At 39.0% G+C, this 17,150-nt stretch overlaps 1 protein-coding gene across 8 annotated transcripts in view; it reads right to left on the bottom strand.

Annotated features, from left to right (window-relative positions):
- The window catches only part of LOC129732609 (uncharacterized), a 283,879-nt gene that overhangs the window by 37,679 nt on the left and 229,050 nt on the right, over nucleotides 1-17,150 (bottom strand). For 6 of the 8 annotated variants that reach the window (XM_055693610.1, XM_055693612.1, XM_055693613.1 and 3 more), the window contains 5 exons: nucleotides 10,047-10,180; nucleotides 8,335-9,945; nucleotides 8,156-8,273; nucleotides 2,183-2,556; nucleotides 1,586-1,986 (listed from right to left, as the gene is read on the bottom strand). In XM_055693610.1, coding sequence (XP_055549585.1) covers nucleotides 1,586-1,986; nucleotides 2,183-2,556; nucleotides 8,156-8,273; nucleotides 8,335-9,945; nucleotides 10,047-10,180 — 2,638 coding nt within the window. The remainder of the gene's footprint in view (nucleotides 1-1,585; nucleotides 1,987-2,182; nucleotides 2,557-8,155; nucleotides 8,274-8,334; nucleotides 9,946-10,046; nucleotides 10,181-17,150) is intronic. The other 2 variants (XM_055693614.1, XM_055693618.1) reach the window with 2 other exon arrangements.

The following is a 17,150-nucleotide window of genomic DNA, read 5'->3' as shown; positions in this document are numbered from 1 at the left end:
AATATTATAATAGGGTTTCGGAAATATTGATTCCCAGAAAAATGGATTGAAAATGACCTCAACATGTAGACCTACGGTTAATCATGTGTGCTAAGTACTTTCGTTGAAGATTCAAGAGCAGTATTATTTACACCTTCGAATCAAGATGAAAATTATGAAAAAGAAACAAAATACCAGGCAAATCAGTGCATAGTCTATAATTGCAACAAAAAAACTCATTTGACACTTTGAATGAACGATTTGAGAACGAAAAACTGTTAAAAATATATTATGGTAGAAACAACTTTTTTGGGAAATCCACCTCCTTCATCCTTCCACACCTTCATCACAATAACCACGTAAAAAGCGACATTAGTGTGTAAAGTGGAGTCGAAAGAGGACTTATACCGAAATCATCAGTGTGGGTTAAGCTGTCTGACAGTTCGGTCATGTTTCGGCTACTTGTGGATTGGTCTTTGTGGTTTGTGACAGTGTGTATTTTAAACACTTTCTGAATGTTAGCTTACATCAATTTTCAACATTTTTGTATCACTTAAGAAGACAGAGTGAACAACGCATCGCTGCGAGGAAAAAAAGGAAAATCTCTTCCTGACTCTAGCGTTTGCGGTGAAAATTTATTTGTTACCCCACTTAAGCAAGAAACCTGTTAACTTGATATAGAACTTTAACGTTTCTGACGTTACAGTTACCTATCAAATTGGCCTGAGAGACAAATGCTACTAACTGACCGATCATCGAGAAATCGGAATCGGTCATTCAGTATTTAACTAAGAAGATGTTTAATGGTTTCACATACGACACCATGAACGCCAAGCCGTTCAAAGCTGAACTAAAAGGACTCACCAACGATCGAAAACTCTCCAAAATTCAAATCAAAATTACTTTGACAGAATTACTTAGCATAGCCCCAGACCCTTTACGGTAGGTAACGGACCAAAACCGGGCCCTATCTTTTCATTCCGATGTTGAGGATTAATTAAAAGTATTTTTATTGATGGGATAATTTTATAGCAAGGCATTTTTGCGCTCAAATTTTCCAATCCGCGTGAAACCTTAACTTCACTTATACAATCTTCAACCACGTCTGTAAAATAATTTACCCTCGTGAAATGAAACTGTACTGACGAAGAATAGATAGTTACGTGAAATGGATATCAAACCAATCTTGAAATGCCAAAAAATGTCTACAAATATCCGAATATTTCGACATCACTCTCACTGTCCTTTCTTCTCCACCTTTTCCGGAACAATCGTTCTTAACTGTCTAAATTTCATGATGAAAGCATACTGGTGAAACCGGACCGAAATCATTTCCCAAGACGGTATTGTGAATATCGAATTTTTATTCCGAAGGTTGACAGAGAAGTGGATTATATAAAATGTGCTAGGCCACCCTAATTTCACACCAAAAGCCGGCTATGCCTAAAAGGAAATGATAGGGCCATTTACAAGCCATCGCAAAGCGTTGGGCTGTCTGGGGAATTCGGGAAAAAGGGATTGAACCGGAACAGCACGAGTAAGAACGAAACCGAAAAACAGCAATCAACGGAAAACAAATGATTTCCTTGAATAATGGGCTTCGAACCTGTTGTTACTGGTTTGATGGTGGTTGGTCTAATGACGTGGGTGCTTTTAAATATACCTTTGGCTGGGCCACCGGTTGCCGTCGTGTGGCCGGAACCGGTCCGCTTGGAGTTGTCGGTACAGGTAGCGTAGTCCTCGGTGGTGCTACCCTCCGATCCGGCCCCACCATCACCGAACAGGTCACGGTCATCCAGGCCCTTCAGTTTGACCTGCTCGAAGCGAGTGGAACCTGCGTGGGGTCGACCCGAGGGCATGCCTCCTGCTGGTAGTGGATGCGTTGGGGTGGGCGCAGCAGGTTTTATCAAATCTGGAGGCGACTGCGGTCCGGATGCTGTCGTAGATTCGCCGATCGGCGATTGGTCCTTCAGGATAGGCACGATGCGTTCGTTGCTGTCGGGGGATCTGTTGAAAACATTATTATTTTTCCATATATAAATTTTTGTGTTTAAATTTGTTAATTTATAACTCATGCACATAACAAAAAAATATCGCAATCGTTGCAGAAAAATGCGCGAGCGCTATTATGAAACCAAACTTATTGAACGATATTTTCTATTTAATATTGTTTTTTTTCTTTCACTCATGCACAAGGTCTTACCGATGGATAAGTGGTTCGATCTTGGGAAGCTTCTTCTGGTCGCTTCCCCGTCGTTTCGAAGGCGACAGAGGCCTCGAGGGACGCCTCAAGGTGGCAGTATTTTGCTGCATCTGCTTCTGCTGCTGTTGCTGCTGTAGTTCTCGTTCCTCTCGTTCCATGCTTAGCGACGGAATGATGGCTATGGACGGCGTCGGTTTCACGATGCCGGTTGTTACCGTCGTCCCTGCACTGACAAGGCTAGTGGAGATGGGTGCCGTTGCGGATGGCATTACCTGGGGTGGAGGAGCAACCGCAGCCGGGATACCCGTTGGTGACGTTGTGGAAATACTGTGCAACGATGATGACACCACAGTTACTGGCAAAGGCGGGAGGGGCTGCGGAAAAGTGAAATTGGTACTCAGATTATTGGAAAAGCTTAATGACTTCTCTCTTTGAAGGAATGATATTTATTACGGTGCGGTAAAATAACCCCTAAGACCCAGCCAGACGATGTTTAATTGAAAGTAGATGTTATTAATTCCTATAACCGTTGTTGGTAATCAATTTCCTTCACCCATTGAACGGCGCATGATGTCACATACGTACTGCGGAACGAATAAGTTTCATGAAACGATGAACCCACTCCATCCAAGCGGACTTCCATTTATCCCTTCGCTACGGGTCGGATAAAAAGGGTCCGGATTTCCTTGCTCGTAATTTTCCGCACGTTGATTCGCCTTCTCCAAAATGGACCCGGCTTAGCAGAAATGAAGTGCAGCCCGGCTTGGGCACTAATGAATTTTCAACTTCCGCAGAATGGAAAGCTATCGCGTCACGGGGTGAGTTTTCGCGCGACGGTGATGGCGCTGCGTCTGTTTGTGACAATTGTAGCGACAAAAGGTTCCGTCTAGGCTAGGCTCCTAATTGGGACAGTTTTTCAGCTCCGGGAGAGAATTGTAATTGCGGGAAACTTTTAATTTTCGCTGCGGGAAGGGGAGTTTACTGTTGACGGGAAGTTGTTTAGTTTACAGTTTTGAATGGTGATGATTATGATCCTTGGGAATAGTTTATTTCCAAACACTAGTTAAGTGTTTCTTAAACGAATTGCTTAAGTTTCCTTCAAACACGCAAAAGTTGGAGTCTTGTACAATCATTGTGTCTTCCCGATTCGCACAAATGTTGCACAGAAATCGCACAATAAATGTGTGAAACGCATAACGCAACAGTTGTACTGCGAATCCATTGACATAGAATGAAATCAGAATATGTATCATATACCGACACTTTATTTCTCACGTCGAGTGTATTGGTGACTAGACTAGACACATCACATACAATTTGCATGTTGCTCTTTCGCTTCTCTTTCGGTTCGGATTGCGACGCGCAAGGCGATATTTCGTTGCTTCACGAAATGAGCGAGACACCCGTGCTGTACATACTTGATACCATAGTGTTGTTCGTGCTGTACATACTTGATACCATAGTGTTGTTAGTCTCACTCATACTGTCGGTGCGTGCTTGCTGCTATTCAGAGGAATGCATGAAGAAGAAAAAGTATCTCGAAAGCGTGTGTGCAAAAGATTTGAAAAGCGTAGCATATGTCTCGTCCTCAAGCAGAAAGGAGAAGAATGGTTTTGCTTCTCGCTCGCTTTGCAATGCTGCTTGATACCAGTTGAAACTATTTAGGTGTAGTAGTTTGGAGCTGCCAAATACATTGGAGAAACGCTAGAGCATTAATTGCGTTATGCCCAACACGCAACCATTGTACTGGTTCCGAATTACATCAACAATTGCACTAAAAACGCACAATTTTGTACTGGTTTCGCACAATCCAACTTTTGCGTGAATAAATGCAATGAATTTCTCGAAGGAGATCGGCAACACTGTTAAGCCCGTACAAGTTGAAAATTAACCGTCTCGTGAATAAAATGAAAAATTACATAGTTTTCGGGAAGTAAGGCCACCGGAGTGAAGTGCGATTAAATCAGATTAGTGCACCATGTCGGTGGAAGTGAAAGTGTGGCTATTAGTGAAAATCGAAGTCCGCATAATCATTAATAAAAGTTGAAATTTTACGATTCATGTGCGTCTTCATAGTGTAGTGGTGTTAGTGTGTGTTATGTACGGTAATACGAATCACCTATAGCGGTGGCAAAACCTCTTGCTGCTGCTCGAAAGCGCAACGCCGCTCGCAATATTACCATGCCTCGTAGGAGAGATGGAGATCAAAGGATAAGTATTTGTGTTGGTGATGTTTTGCATGTACCAAGAATAACTGTGGTACTGGAAAGAGTTTTTGATTTAGGACTCCAAAAAGTAGGGGAGGATTGTACAAAACGCACCAGTTAAGCATTTTCGCGATTTACAGCGCTTCAAATCATTTCAAAGCGACATTGAACGTGTAGGATGATTGTAGTATCTATTTATTGTATGTTTATGACAAAGTTTATTATAAAATACTCGATTTCAATGTCTTTTTTGGTAAAAGTTACCATTGCCGCCAAACAAACCCGTGACCAAGACGCACCACAACAAAGGTCAGTATGCTCCAAAGCAGGTGGCTAATATGCCACTAGCAGAAATCAGCAAGCGAAGTGAGAAGCGCTTGAAGTCTCGAAAGTAAAATCAAAAATAATGGAACATGCTCTAAGTTGTCAAGCAATCTCCTGCAAGCTCTTCATAGTGCATTCTGCCCCAATTTTAATTTTGATTGTTTTTAGGTAAAAGTTAACGGGAGTTAGTGAAATAATTTGAAATACTCATAGTATTATAAACTCCAAAAGTGTAAATGTTAGGGGAACCATAGTTTTTTGTATAATTTACTAGTCAGTTAATCATAAAAGCTTAAATAAAATTCATGAATAATTACATGTTGGACAGAGCCACAGCCAATTGCACAGTTTTTTGAGTATTCCAGTCATTTTGGCACACTTTTTTATATGATAACTGTAGAGAAACTGGGTTTTTATGAGAAAAGCGAAGAATTTTGTCATAAAGAGCCACATGTGTAAGTATTTTGAGGAATTAATAGCATGGGCCATCTTACCCAACTGGTGCGTCTTGTACGGTTCTCCCCTACTAAAATTACCAACAATATATTGTTATTATTATTTGGTTGAGTATAAAGAAAAAGATTTGTTAGCTTGTGTTGTTCCCGAATAGAGGACCTGTATGTTGGAGAGTCGGCGGGGCGCTCGCCGTTGGGGCGGCTGTCAACATCAGAACGGGCGAACTGTATAATTTTGCATTGCCGTTGATCATTTTGGTGTGACAGTTTCCTTAGCGGTGGGTGCCTTGTCGGTTCTCTGACGTACAGGCTCACTATTTCCGAACTATATTTGTGTGTCTGTGCAGATGTGATGAAGTCGATGCGAAGTTTTCCTTTTTTGCTCGGTGGTCGGTGTATAGGCGCTGGTGCGGCTGTGTGCGTATGAAGTTGGAGAGCGAATTTGATAACCGTTTCTTTTCGTGCCTTTTCGCTATAGGTACTAATGGCGAGGAGCATGTGTTCTCTTACGTTTATATTCCGGTTAACCGGGATCTTTTGCTCTATTTTTTCGATATTTCTAGCTTTTGAACAAATGTGTTATATGATATGTCCTATTTTTGAGCGCTCTGACAACATATTTGATTACTTGGAGCGTTGCCAGTTTTTCTATTAATTAGGCAACTCTTGCGTCGTATAACAAGAACCATTTAGATATCTATTCCCAGTGAGCCTGGCTGAAACTGAAGAAAAAATTCTTATGCCTGTGTTTGCTATCGTTGTCGCCTGTTTACGTACGAACTATATAATGTTATATTTTCCTCCAAATACTGACTATTTATTTAAATTAATTTCGTCAGCCACAGAAAGCAGCACAACAACCACCGGTGACATTTTGTGATTTTCTTATAATAGTTCACTTACTATTTTTTTTCGTAACATATTTTATCATACCCTTGCACATTATAATTTCAGCTGTGGAAGAATGCTAATAAAGCTCTTCCCTATATCTCTTTGGGCCGTTTTCAACAAATTTCATTGGAACGTGAGGATTTTTGTTAGGGAATTAAAATTACGTTAGAATTAATGTGAAAATTTGTAATATAACGTGTGTTTTATCTGTTCAGATGACTATGCTGTGAATGGTTGGGGAAGTGACACATCTGAGCTAGCACTGCAATGTCATTGTAATATTTTTATTTCAATATATGTAAAAACATAGCCGCAGAAAGTAGCAGAGCAATCACTATTGAGTGAATCAATTTTTTTTTATTAGTTCATCTATTCCAGCGGTTTTCAACCTGGGGTACGCGTACCCCTAGGGGTATCAGTAGTGGCGGACTTTTTTTTAATAATATTTTATTTGTTGTTCAAACTTGCTCTTTAAAACATGACTGTAGCAATCAAACAAACCATAGTTCAATTTGAAACCTCAGTTAGACTACGACAACACAACATGATCTACCTCTACTCTCTCCTACTCTGCGAGAATATTCCAAGTACAATTGATTTGGAAAATATCGCTAGGGGGTACGCGAACAATAAAAGGTTGAGAAACGCTGTTCTATTTCATCTACTGTAATAACTGATTTCAATTCATGTTTCAGCCGCAGAGAACAGCAGAGCAACCACTATTGACATGAATTAGTTTCATATAAGCTCATCTAATTAATTTCAGCAAACCATAATGCACCCTCCAGATATTTTTCGGATATTTTCCTATTACTTTTTTGCATGTTGTTCGTAAAAATTTGAAAGTTTCAGATTTGAATTGGAAGTCAACCGAAATGTTATTTACCTATTCTGATTCTTCATATTGTATTTAAACACATTTTTATTCATCCCATATTATAGGTAAATGATCGTTATTATATTGTTACAATTGATCAAATGGATTGAAATGGTCATATCACTAATCAAAATGAATCCTGATCGGAAACCCACCCTACTAACAAAACTCCCATCCGTGGTCTTTGCAGGGATGCAGAGGTATACTCGGTCTCTAACAAAGCAAAGACTGCATTCTAACATTCCTTCCGTATTGTAAGTTTCGTGCGACACTGACACAGCCCGAAATTATAGTTTCACGAGAAACGGGTTCCAAAATTTGCGTTTAAAATCATTTCTTCGCTTTTACGAAAACATTCAATTTTTAAACTTTCCATACTCATCCAACCTATTTGAGTCTGTTATGTACATATTATGAGCAAGTTGTATGAGTTTAAATCTCTTTTTTACCATCTTCTTAAGCATCTTTTTAATCGCAAAAACAAATCTACTTATAACTCTAGGTATTTTGTCAATTTTGAAACGAATTTTTGTGAGATAAAACTGAATTGCGTTTGGCATCGTTTGAAATCAAAATCTCAAAATGAAAATTTTGAGGTGTGCCGTTGTTGCGCGAAACTGACAATATCCTCTACTGACTGTAAGGACGTGGCCGGCGCCGTTATTGGTCTATAAAAAATCGGGTCATTGAATGATGCACAGTGAGGAGGAATGACCACTCCCAGTTGTTTCTTCGGTTGATTCATTGTGCATCTTGAATGGCTCGGACCCATCACGGAGTAGCAACCATTGATAGGTACAGTCAGAACTAAGCTAAGCTAAGCTAATAAATGCAATGAATTTCTCGAAATGTTTCAACGGTATAAGTCCCAGAGGCTCAATTTAAATAGGATTGATTTTCAATGCCAATTTTAGGTTTTTCTTGGAATTCCAAATCATTTTGTTTTCGTCTTCCTTGTTTTTGGAGACGTTTTTCGAGGATTCTGATTTTGATTGAACTTGGATTAAAATAAATTAGGATTGAAAACGGATTTGAATTCGATTTGTTTTTGATGAATCAAAACACGTTCAAACAGACTTCAAACAAGATTCTTCTGCTGTCACTCTAGGATTCAATTAAGGAATCTCTGGAGTTTTTCATATAAAAAATATATTCTGTTTCAAATAATGATTTGATTCTTCAATATTCAATATTATAGAGAAAATTCCAAACCACCAACCTGATCAGCGATATCCTCCATATCCAGGGCATCCGTGTCCAGTGAGCTGCGCTGCTGATGCTGTAACAGCATCTGCTTCCTTTTAGACGATGGAGTCAGCTTACCATTGTCAGTAATGCTAGACCAAAGAAAAACAAACATCGTCTATAATCTTATAGAATAAAAACCAAAAAACTCACCTCGGCGTCATAATGGTAGCTTGTGACTCATTCCAGATCCCATCCGAGTTATCCCTCGTTGCAAGCGATTCGGACGAGTGGAACGGCGACGAGAGCGATTTGATCGAGAGTTTATCGTCTACCCTCGAAGGTGAAGGCGGAGCAGTTCCCATTCGGTCCTCCTTGGCGTCCGCTTCGAGCTCCTCGAGCAGACCTTTCTCCTCGGGCCCGTCGTCATCATCATCGCGATCTCCGACGCTGACTGGAACATCCAAACTAACCGATCGCTTTCGGAGCGCTGCCTTCTTGCGTTCCACGTCAGCCGGTGGACTGCCGATGAAGATACCCTCATCTTTGATCGGTGTTCCGCTGAACTGCAGATTAGTGTCCGGGTGTTGTAGGGGCGTTTGATAGCCGGGTGATTTGAGATCTTCTTCGCTGGCTGAAACAGTACTGATGTCCGCTGGTAGACGAACTTTTTTACGATCCAGCAAGATTTCTCCCTCGGAAAGGGTTTTTTGTATTTTTTTCTTTTTCACCGCATTCGGTGACGGAACGGGTGAGACTCGAGGTTTAAAGTCTATGAAGATTTCCTTTTCTTCTCTGTCGTCTTTCTCGCTTTCGGAGTCACACGTAGAGCAGCTTTCGGACGAGGAAGAGGATTTTGTATCGTCCTGCATGTCCATCGGTTGGATGTTGGGTGGGGTTATTGGACAGGGCGGCGGTGGGTGTGAAGGTTGGGAGAAAATTGGTGGTTGAGGTTTGATTAGAGGTTGAAACTGTGGCTGCTGCTGCTGTTGCTGGAGTTGAGGTTGCACTGGGAGTTGCTTTTGAGGTTGCTGTAATTGTTGTGCTTGGACCATTGGTTGTACTTTTTGAACCTGTTGGTGGGTTATGGAGTTTCTTCGGGTCAGAGTGTGTGTTTCGGGAGCTACGTACGCGTACGCGGAAGCTCTTCGTTGTTGCGGTTGACTTTGCTTGTCTTGGTGTGCCGTCGCATGGGCGGACATTCGCCTATTGAGACTGTTGCTGTCGAAAGAACGAATATCTTGGTTAACGCTACCGTTGGAGATCAGAATCTCCTGGGGAGGAAGTTTGAGTTGATCCTTGAAGATGATCTCATGATGGTGATGCGGATGATGATCGCGACGTGGCAATGTGTGAGTATGGAATTCTTCCGGTTTGTGGTGAATGCAGACTCGTCTCGGAAGACTGTGTGTTTCGAATGCGTAACCATTCTCGTGACCGTGATAGTGAATCTGTTCGATGTCTCTGCGCAGTACTTGGAATGGTTCAGTGGAAAGAGTGTGGCTTCCCCTCCTCGGAATGACGACGCTGTCGTACATTTCGTACGGATAGGAACTTGCTTCGTAGGATGATCGCGATCCATCTGTCGAGCGGCAGGAAGTCGCACTGTCCTGGGAGTGATTCCGCGAATGGGTTAGTATCGTATCGGGGGGATAAATGTCGCTGCGGGACGTTTCCGAGTGGCTCATTCGAGACGAGGTTCGCGACGGCAGTTCGAAATGTTGTTGCATGAGCGGTGATTTGGATGACGGTGAGGTTATGGTAAATGGTGACTTGGGTGGTTCTTCAGACTGTGTTCGATGAAGAAACTCGTGCTCGGTTGGACTACACGCGTGGCGAAAAAAGCGAATAAAATATAACGTCAAATCGTAACAAGCGAAATCCAACAAAATCGAATTCAGATACAAATCACCGGAAACACTTACGTTTTGGGACCGTCGTCCTGCGTTCCATCGATGCCGTTCTCCTGTACCCGGTCCGCCGCCTCGGAGAGGCTTTTTGTCAGTTTCCTCCCGTTCAGGCCCCCGTTGGTTTGTGCTCCCTGGGAAACCATTTTTACCTGTGGAAGAACGAGAGCAAAAAATTAGCTTTCCGGATGACAATCGAATAGAGTCAGCTCTAACGAATATGTTTTTTTTTTGTTGGCGGGAAATATTGTAATCATGCTCCCAACAGACACTCACGAGCGGAAGCCTGTGGCAAGGCGGCCAATTCCACACCCACACCCGATTCGATTTTGCTTCGACGCCTCTAGCTTCTAGCGCAAGCATGGTGTGTATATTTGCATAAAAGATAAGGAAAACATTTACTGTAAATCAGCAGAGCGAGATGTTGAAATTTATGTATATTTCATGCCTGCAGTAAGCTGCTTTTCGCAGCGTGAAATTTGCTAGGCTAATCTAGCGCCGAGCTGTAGAAGAGTGTGCAAAATGGAAAATGGGAAGCTTTTCGAATAAAAAAAGTCCATAATGTTGAGAAACTAAATTAATTTAAAAAGTAATAGTTTGCGTTCTTCATTACATTCAAAAGTCTATTTGAACTCAAATCTAAATTAGTTTATTTAGCGATCATCATTTTTCTATCAGATGTTGAACGTCAGAAGCTATTTCCGGAGAATTTAAGCTCAAATTTAGGAGCTTTTTTTCCTTCTATCATTCTCAATTTTGAAAAGCATTTTTGAGGTAAAATTGTTGAGTTCAAATTTAATTTTCTTCGGCGTTTACGGGTGACTTTTTATTATTCTGAGCTGATTCTGGAGTTTTTTTTTTGTTTTTATTGGAATCGTTTCTAGAGGACTCTGAACTTAATATGAAACTATTTTGTATCCTGAACCTAATTTTACTATAACCTTTTTTATTCTTTGACTTTCGGAAGCTGCCTTTTAATCTCTTTCTAGCTTTTAAAGGTTGTTTGCTTGAAAGGTTGAATTCAATTTTTTTTGTCTTCAAGGTCGACCTAATTTCATCAATAGAATTGCAAATCATTTTATATTTTTTTAATACCAGTTTCTGGAAGCTTTTTTTTCTTTTAAGGGTGGCTTTCAGCCCGATTCGCCAAGTGTTTTGAAAGCGATTTTTGTGGAATCTAAATTAAACCAGAGATAAGTTTCGTTTTGGTCTTAAAAACCGTAATTGAATTCTGTGTTAGTGTCAATACGAAGACTTTTAAAGAATTATTCAGGACTCTCAACGTGGTACAGGCATACCACGATATAAGGCAACCTCGATAAAAGGCATCCTCGATATAACGTAACTCGATAAAACGAAACTTTTACCTCGATATAACGTAACTTTTCAAAATGTATTGAAATTGAAAATATATGATACATCAACTGTTTTTGGGCTAAGTAAGTAAGTTTTGAAACAAATGAAACCAATGCGAAAATTGTCCAAAATGGGCATGAGGAAGGTTCAAAATATTAATAGGTGATAGGAAATAGGTTTTCACGCATCCTTCAGTAATAATTCACTGCACTATGGTCGGAATCGTGAAATTTCACGACAAAAATCTGTAATTCGGAAACCAACAATTTAAGTTTGTAAACATTCGAGTATATAGAGAACCCTATTAAAATGCCATTTTTCAATTTTAAAACAACGAAAATTTATTTTCAACAAGCACTGGAAACTCTTTATTGACATCAAAATAAGTGCTTTTTTATGCCCCAAAAGCCCCTCGAACGAATTTTCCGAATAAAAATCAAGTTGGAATAACTAGATGGTTTTGAAAGGTGGATTAGCAAATTTTGGTGTGAAAACTCCAAGTTTTTAAATGCATTTCAAGCCTAAAGGGCACAAAAGTTGACAAACTTTACAACATGGATTTTGAAGGTGAAACTATGTACTTTCATCCTAAAGGTGTTGTTGTTGCATACATGTACAAATAAGGGGGTGAAAGTGTCATCTTAGAAGAGAAAAACACCTGTGACTTTTTTCTCTGAATAGTTAGCAATTATCTATTAGTGTCAAAATATGCAGTTTTTTACGCCCTAAAAATCCCTCGATCACCACTTTGAAATCCGAAAAAAGCTGAAAAAACTAGAGCAATAATAGTGGTTTTTTTTTTTCGAACCAACCCGAATGAATTTAGAAAAATTGCCATAAAACAGTCAAAAAACAAGATAGAAAAATAATTTTTTCAACAGAGTTTCATAAATTTAAATTACCTATGATTTTGTGGAAGACAATATTGCTCTATGTCGTAAGATAAAAAAGTTACAATTTTTATTTTGTTTACAATAGGACCACCCTAGTAACCAGTCATACCAAGAGTTAGATTTCTCTTAGTAGAGAAACTTTCTAGAAGACAAGAAATTTCTAGCATCTATGGTTTCCGAATTACAGATTTTTGTCGTGAAATTTCACGAATGCGACCACAATGCACTGTCTTGCTTCGATAGAAAAAAAAATTTTTTTTTTGCATGTTGAAATTTTCTCTAAATGGGCATAAGAAAGGTTTCAAACTACTGATAGGTTATGGAAAATAGGGTTTCGCGCATATTTTAGTAACCATTAGCATTCTTGCATAAATAAAAAAAAAAAATTTTTTTGCTTCGATATAACGTAACTAGATATAACGTTACGAAAATAAAAATAAAGTTGCCTTATATCACAGAACGGAAGGTCAACTTCAGGTATATGATCGAACAGAAAGTGCACACAAAAAGGACTGAAAAATGACAATTGAATTTTCTGTGCTCTCGGGCAATATTTATTTGTCATGTACGTTTATGCCGCTTTGCCAGTGGTATAATGTGGCAGAATTTATTCGATGTTTTGAATTGACGGTTATTTCAACAGTTTAACCCGTTTAATACAATCTATTACGTTCGATGCAAAAACGTTTTGGGTAAAATTCGCAATTATTCACATTTGTGGAGTTTGTCATATTACAATAGTGTAACGAAGGTATCGTAATCGACAAATGTTGATTTGAAACACGAATAACAATCAATGTTATTGAAAAATCGTGCGTTTTAAAACGTTAATGTTACAATTCTTCCATTTACAATTGTACCATGTGTCATAGACGGCTATTTTTGAAAATTGTTAAAATTTAAAATGCAGTTCGTGAGTTTTTTTTTCAACTAAAGAAAGTACTTTGAGTTTTTAAAAATCATGGCACAGATGGATTTTTTAACGCAAATTTTCCGAATATTTATAATAAATAAATCACATTTTTATTCGAAAATGAAATTTATAAACTATTTTCATCCACTTATAAGATTATATTAAATGTTTTGCCGATTGACTCTAGTCCATTCTGGAGAATATAGATTTTATGCTCATTGATGTGACATGCGACATGCCATTTAAATAAAAATAAGCTGAATAAGGTTTAGCAATGGGCGATATTGTATCGGTATCGGAAATATCGATACTTTTGAGACGATATTTCGATTTTTTGGATCGATACCCAAGCGTCCGATACTCGACCGTATCGATACTGAAAACCGCGATATTTGTATCGATATTCTTGTATGCATACGAACCAGCTAGCTGACATGTTACAAGGGCTAACATCTCAATGTGTACACGAGATCACCGCCACTTTTGATACGCTATGTTATGCTGTCTGTCAGCGTCCGTGGATCCCACACATCGTAGAACCGCTGTGATGTTGGCTGCGATAAAGCAAAGCAAATCGGATGGAGATGCCAGCTAGTTGATACGAGCTGGAACCACTGGAAGGTTGCCACTGTCAGTATAAGTATCGCACGAGTCTATTTGCACTAGCAAAACTTAAGCCTGTATTACACTCTTTGACCAAGCGTCAAATATTTGGCACTTTTTGACAAATAAAAATTTGGTCGAAGATAATTATTTGTCACTCTCCAATTTTAACATGAGGCAAACACGGGCAAACAACAACCATGATGTCAAATAAATTTGACCATTATGCCAGAAGGTCAAAAATTTGACCATTAGACAAAGAGTGTACTACAGGCTTTAGATGGAGAAATAGATAGAGAGAATGTTGTGAGCCAAACGAACTGTCAAAATCTGAGCCAAACGCAGCATAGGGCCAAATTCGAAATTTGTTTTACTTAAGCCACACATTTAAAGCCAAAAAGGAGTGCTCAATAATAACGTGTTCTCAAATACTTTCAAAAATAGGCATAGCTCTACGTTACATTATTAAGGCACAAAACTTATATTGTTTCTCTGACAATTGATTAAAATATTGTTTGTTTACATTTATACTCAGCTTCATTTGTTTTCATTTCAATTAATTTTACTTTCTGCGTTAAAATGCATCCACAAACCCCTCAAACGAAATTCAACGTTATCAGAAATGATGTTTGGCTTCGATTTAGTTGGGCTATAACCCAACGAGCGAGAGCCCAACTAAAACGTAGCCCAACTAAACATAGCCCAACGAGCGAAATTTGACTGTATTTTAAAAACAAATATAAGTTTTCTGGTTACACTGTTCAGATCGAATATTTGCAAGCGGAAACTAACTCATGCTTTCCGTCGACACAAGTTAGAGTACAAGTGAAAAAAAAAATTGCAATATTTATTAGCTAGAAAAATTCAGCGGTAGACTTCACTATCTTATTTTCGCTGACATATCTAACTTTTTTATGTCATCAACTTCCTCATCAATTAATATGGAAGTGTGTCAATAATTTATACAAATAAGACGGGAGCTTCACAGCCCACTGGTCCAGTGAATACAAATATTGAAGATATAAGTTGTTTAATTCATTTGTTTGCCAAAGCTCAGAATTTCAGCATTACCTGTATGTATTTGTTTGTGAAGTCATTTGATTCATTCAACAAAAAGTCGGCACATCAAATTTTCATTGCTGGAAACCACCAAAATTTTGCTGATTTTTGGTGTGCTGTGCTTCCAGCAATCTGTTCAGCAAAATGAAATTTGCTAATTATTCAGTAATGCTCAATTGCATAAAAGTGACAGGTCGTTTGCTGCATGTTCGGTAAAACAAAATACAATTTGCTGGTTGTCAGCTATGACAATTTGCTGTTCATTCAGCAAAGCATAAATCAATTTGCTGGTTAACCAGTTAATTCAAGGGAACCATGTCTCCGTCAGGCACCAGATTCCATCCGCCCATCGGATCATAGGCAAATTACTGTTGAACTAGAGATGTATGATTATCATTTCAACTTTTAAGTTCATCTAGCCCAACAAGGACTTAGCTATGGTCCCATATTCGCTATCAGGAGCTTAGCGATGATCCCGTACCAGCTGCACAGCGATTTGGCGCGTTTTACTAATGACAGCTTGACGTAATTTTTTCAATTCTTTTGCTGGATTGGTTGCTGGAATCATTTACTGTTTTCTGTTCAGCAAATAGTTTTGCTGTATTTTCGCGAATCACTGAATCGAATACTGGTTTCCAGTAAATTCAGGGTGGCCACTCAATATCAATTTTCAATTTCCCGGTTTTTTCCCGGTTTTCCCGATGATATTTAGTGAAATTTCCCGGTGTTTTATTTTTAAAACATATGAGAAAAAAATCAATTTTCACATGCTTATTTGTGCCTTGCAAAAATAGTGTTACAAAACTATGAAAAACATTCCTCCTTCATCGTGTTTAGCTGTTTGTCGACTTTAGCAAGTACATTCATGGTGATCTGCTGCACAATTTTCGCCCTCTTTATCTCCAAATCGTTGACAATCTTTCCCTTCCGCGCTTTTTTGCTTCCTTCTGCATCTTTCTCTGTCAACCTTCTCTTGAGCTTGCAGTGCTTCTGTATCAGGATGCCAATGAAATGCGTGGGATAAATTCAAGAGTTGGGGCATAGAGTTTTTGTCTTCTAGAAAAATGTCCTCAGGCAAAACTTCAAGCGGACTTTGGGAAGAAGAGCCTCAGAGTGACCAATGAAAAAAATGCACATGAAACTGTCTAGATGCATTATGCAAAATGCATGAAACGTTGAGATCTGTTATTTCAAAACATTTTTTTTTTCGAAAAACTTCGATCCTGGGACTTTAAAACTTTCGAGCTTGGGTCAATGTAATGTATAAGAAATTTTCTCATGGTCCGTAAAATAAATTCAACTGACACTCTGAATAAACAATTTGAAAAAATAATAATTTAGCTACTGTTTGTTTTTGATATAGAAAAAATCTGAGAAATCTTTAACAAATAGCTCTTCAAGGTGGCGTCTTTCCCCAACAAAATCAAGTAGTCAAAAGGTCCAACACAGAATGAAAAATTTTTTTTTGCTGCTTGTGGTTAAAATCATACCAAAAATCGGGAAGTACAAACCGGGTAGCTCCGTTCCGGTCCAGTTCGAAATAAAATCGAGACTCGAAGTTTCCGGTCCTATTTGACTTTTGACCGGATTCTCCCCGATGCGATGTCGAACACTATTCACAAGAAGTTTCAATACGCCTCCCGCGACGCTGATAACTTTTTGACTTCTTTAAAATCTGACAATATATGTTACGGAACAGTAAATTTATCCACCTGATCAAGCCTGATTTTATTTGACGCAGATCTTGCTGCGAAGCCGCTGTCGACTTTAACTGAAACCAAAAACCAGCTTTCCCCTATCCGGCAGAATCATGCCAGTTAGGTAAACATAAAAAAAAAACAGGGTCTCATGTTGACATTTCCTCAGAAACTGTTGAACAAATAAAGCGGCAGACATGAAGGAGGATGATTTTCCCTGCGTGAAGCCTAATTTCCCGGTTTTTCCGTATTTTTTTCCCGGTGATTTAAAATTCCCGGCTTTTTCCCGCTTTTCTCGTTTTTCCGGTAAAGTGGCCACCCTGAGTAAATGTATTTATCAAAAATTCAAAAAATGATCTCAGCTATAGGTTCGATACTTCTGGTATCGATACCTTTTGACCGATATTTTGAGTATCTCGATACTTTTGGTTCTTTCGGTATCGATACTGAAGTATCGATACTCTCCGTCGTATCGCCCAATGCTAATAAGGTTAATTAAAATCAGGTTAGCTTCTAGAGCAACGAATAATGCGATTGTAAGAGGTACCGGTTTCATTGTGCAGTCTTTTTTTTTTTAAATCTGATAAAAATCTAATCGTGA

This window comes from Wyeomyia smithii, chromosome 3 (assembly GCF_029784165.1).
Source record: "Wyeomyia smithii strain HCP4-BCI-WySm-NY-G18 chromosome 3, ASM2978416v1, whole genome shotgun sequence".
Taxonomy (NCBI): domain Eukaryota; kingdom Metazoa; phylum Arthropoda; class Insecta; order Diptera; family Culicidae; genus Wyeomyia; species Wyeomyia smithii.
Note: the sequence above shows the minus strand (reverse complement) of the source record. Positions and strands in the feature narration are given on the sequence as shown.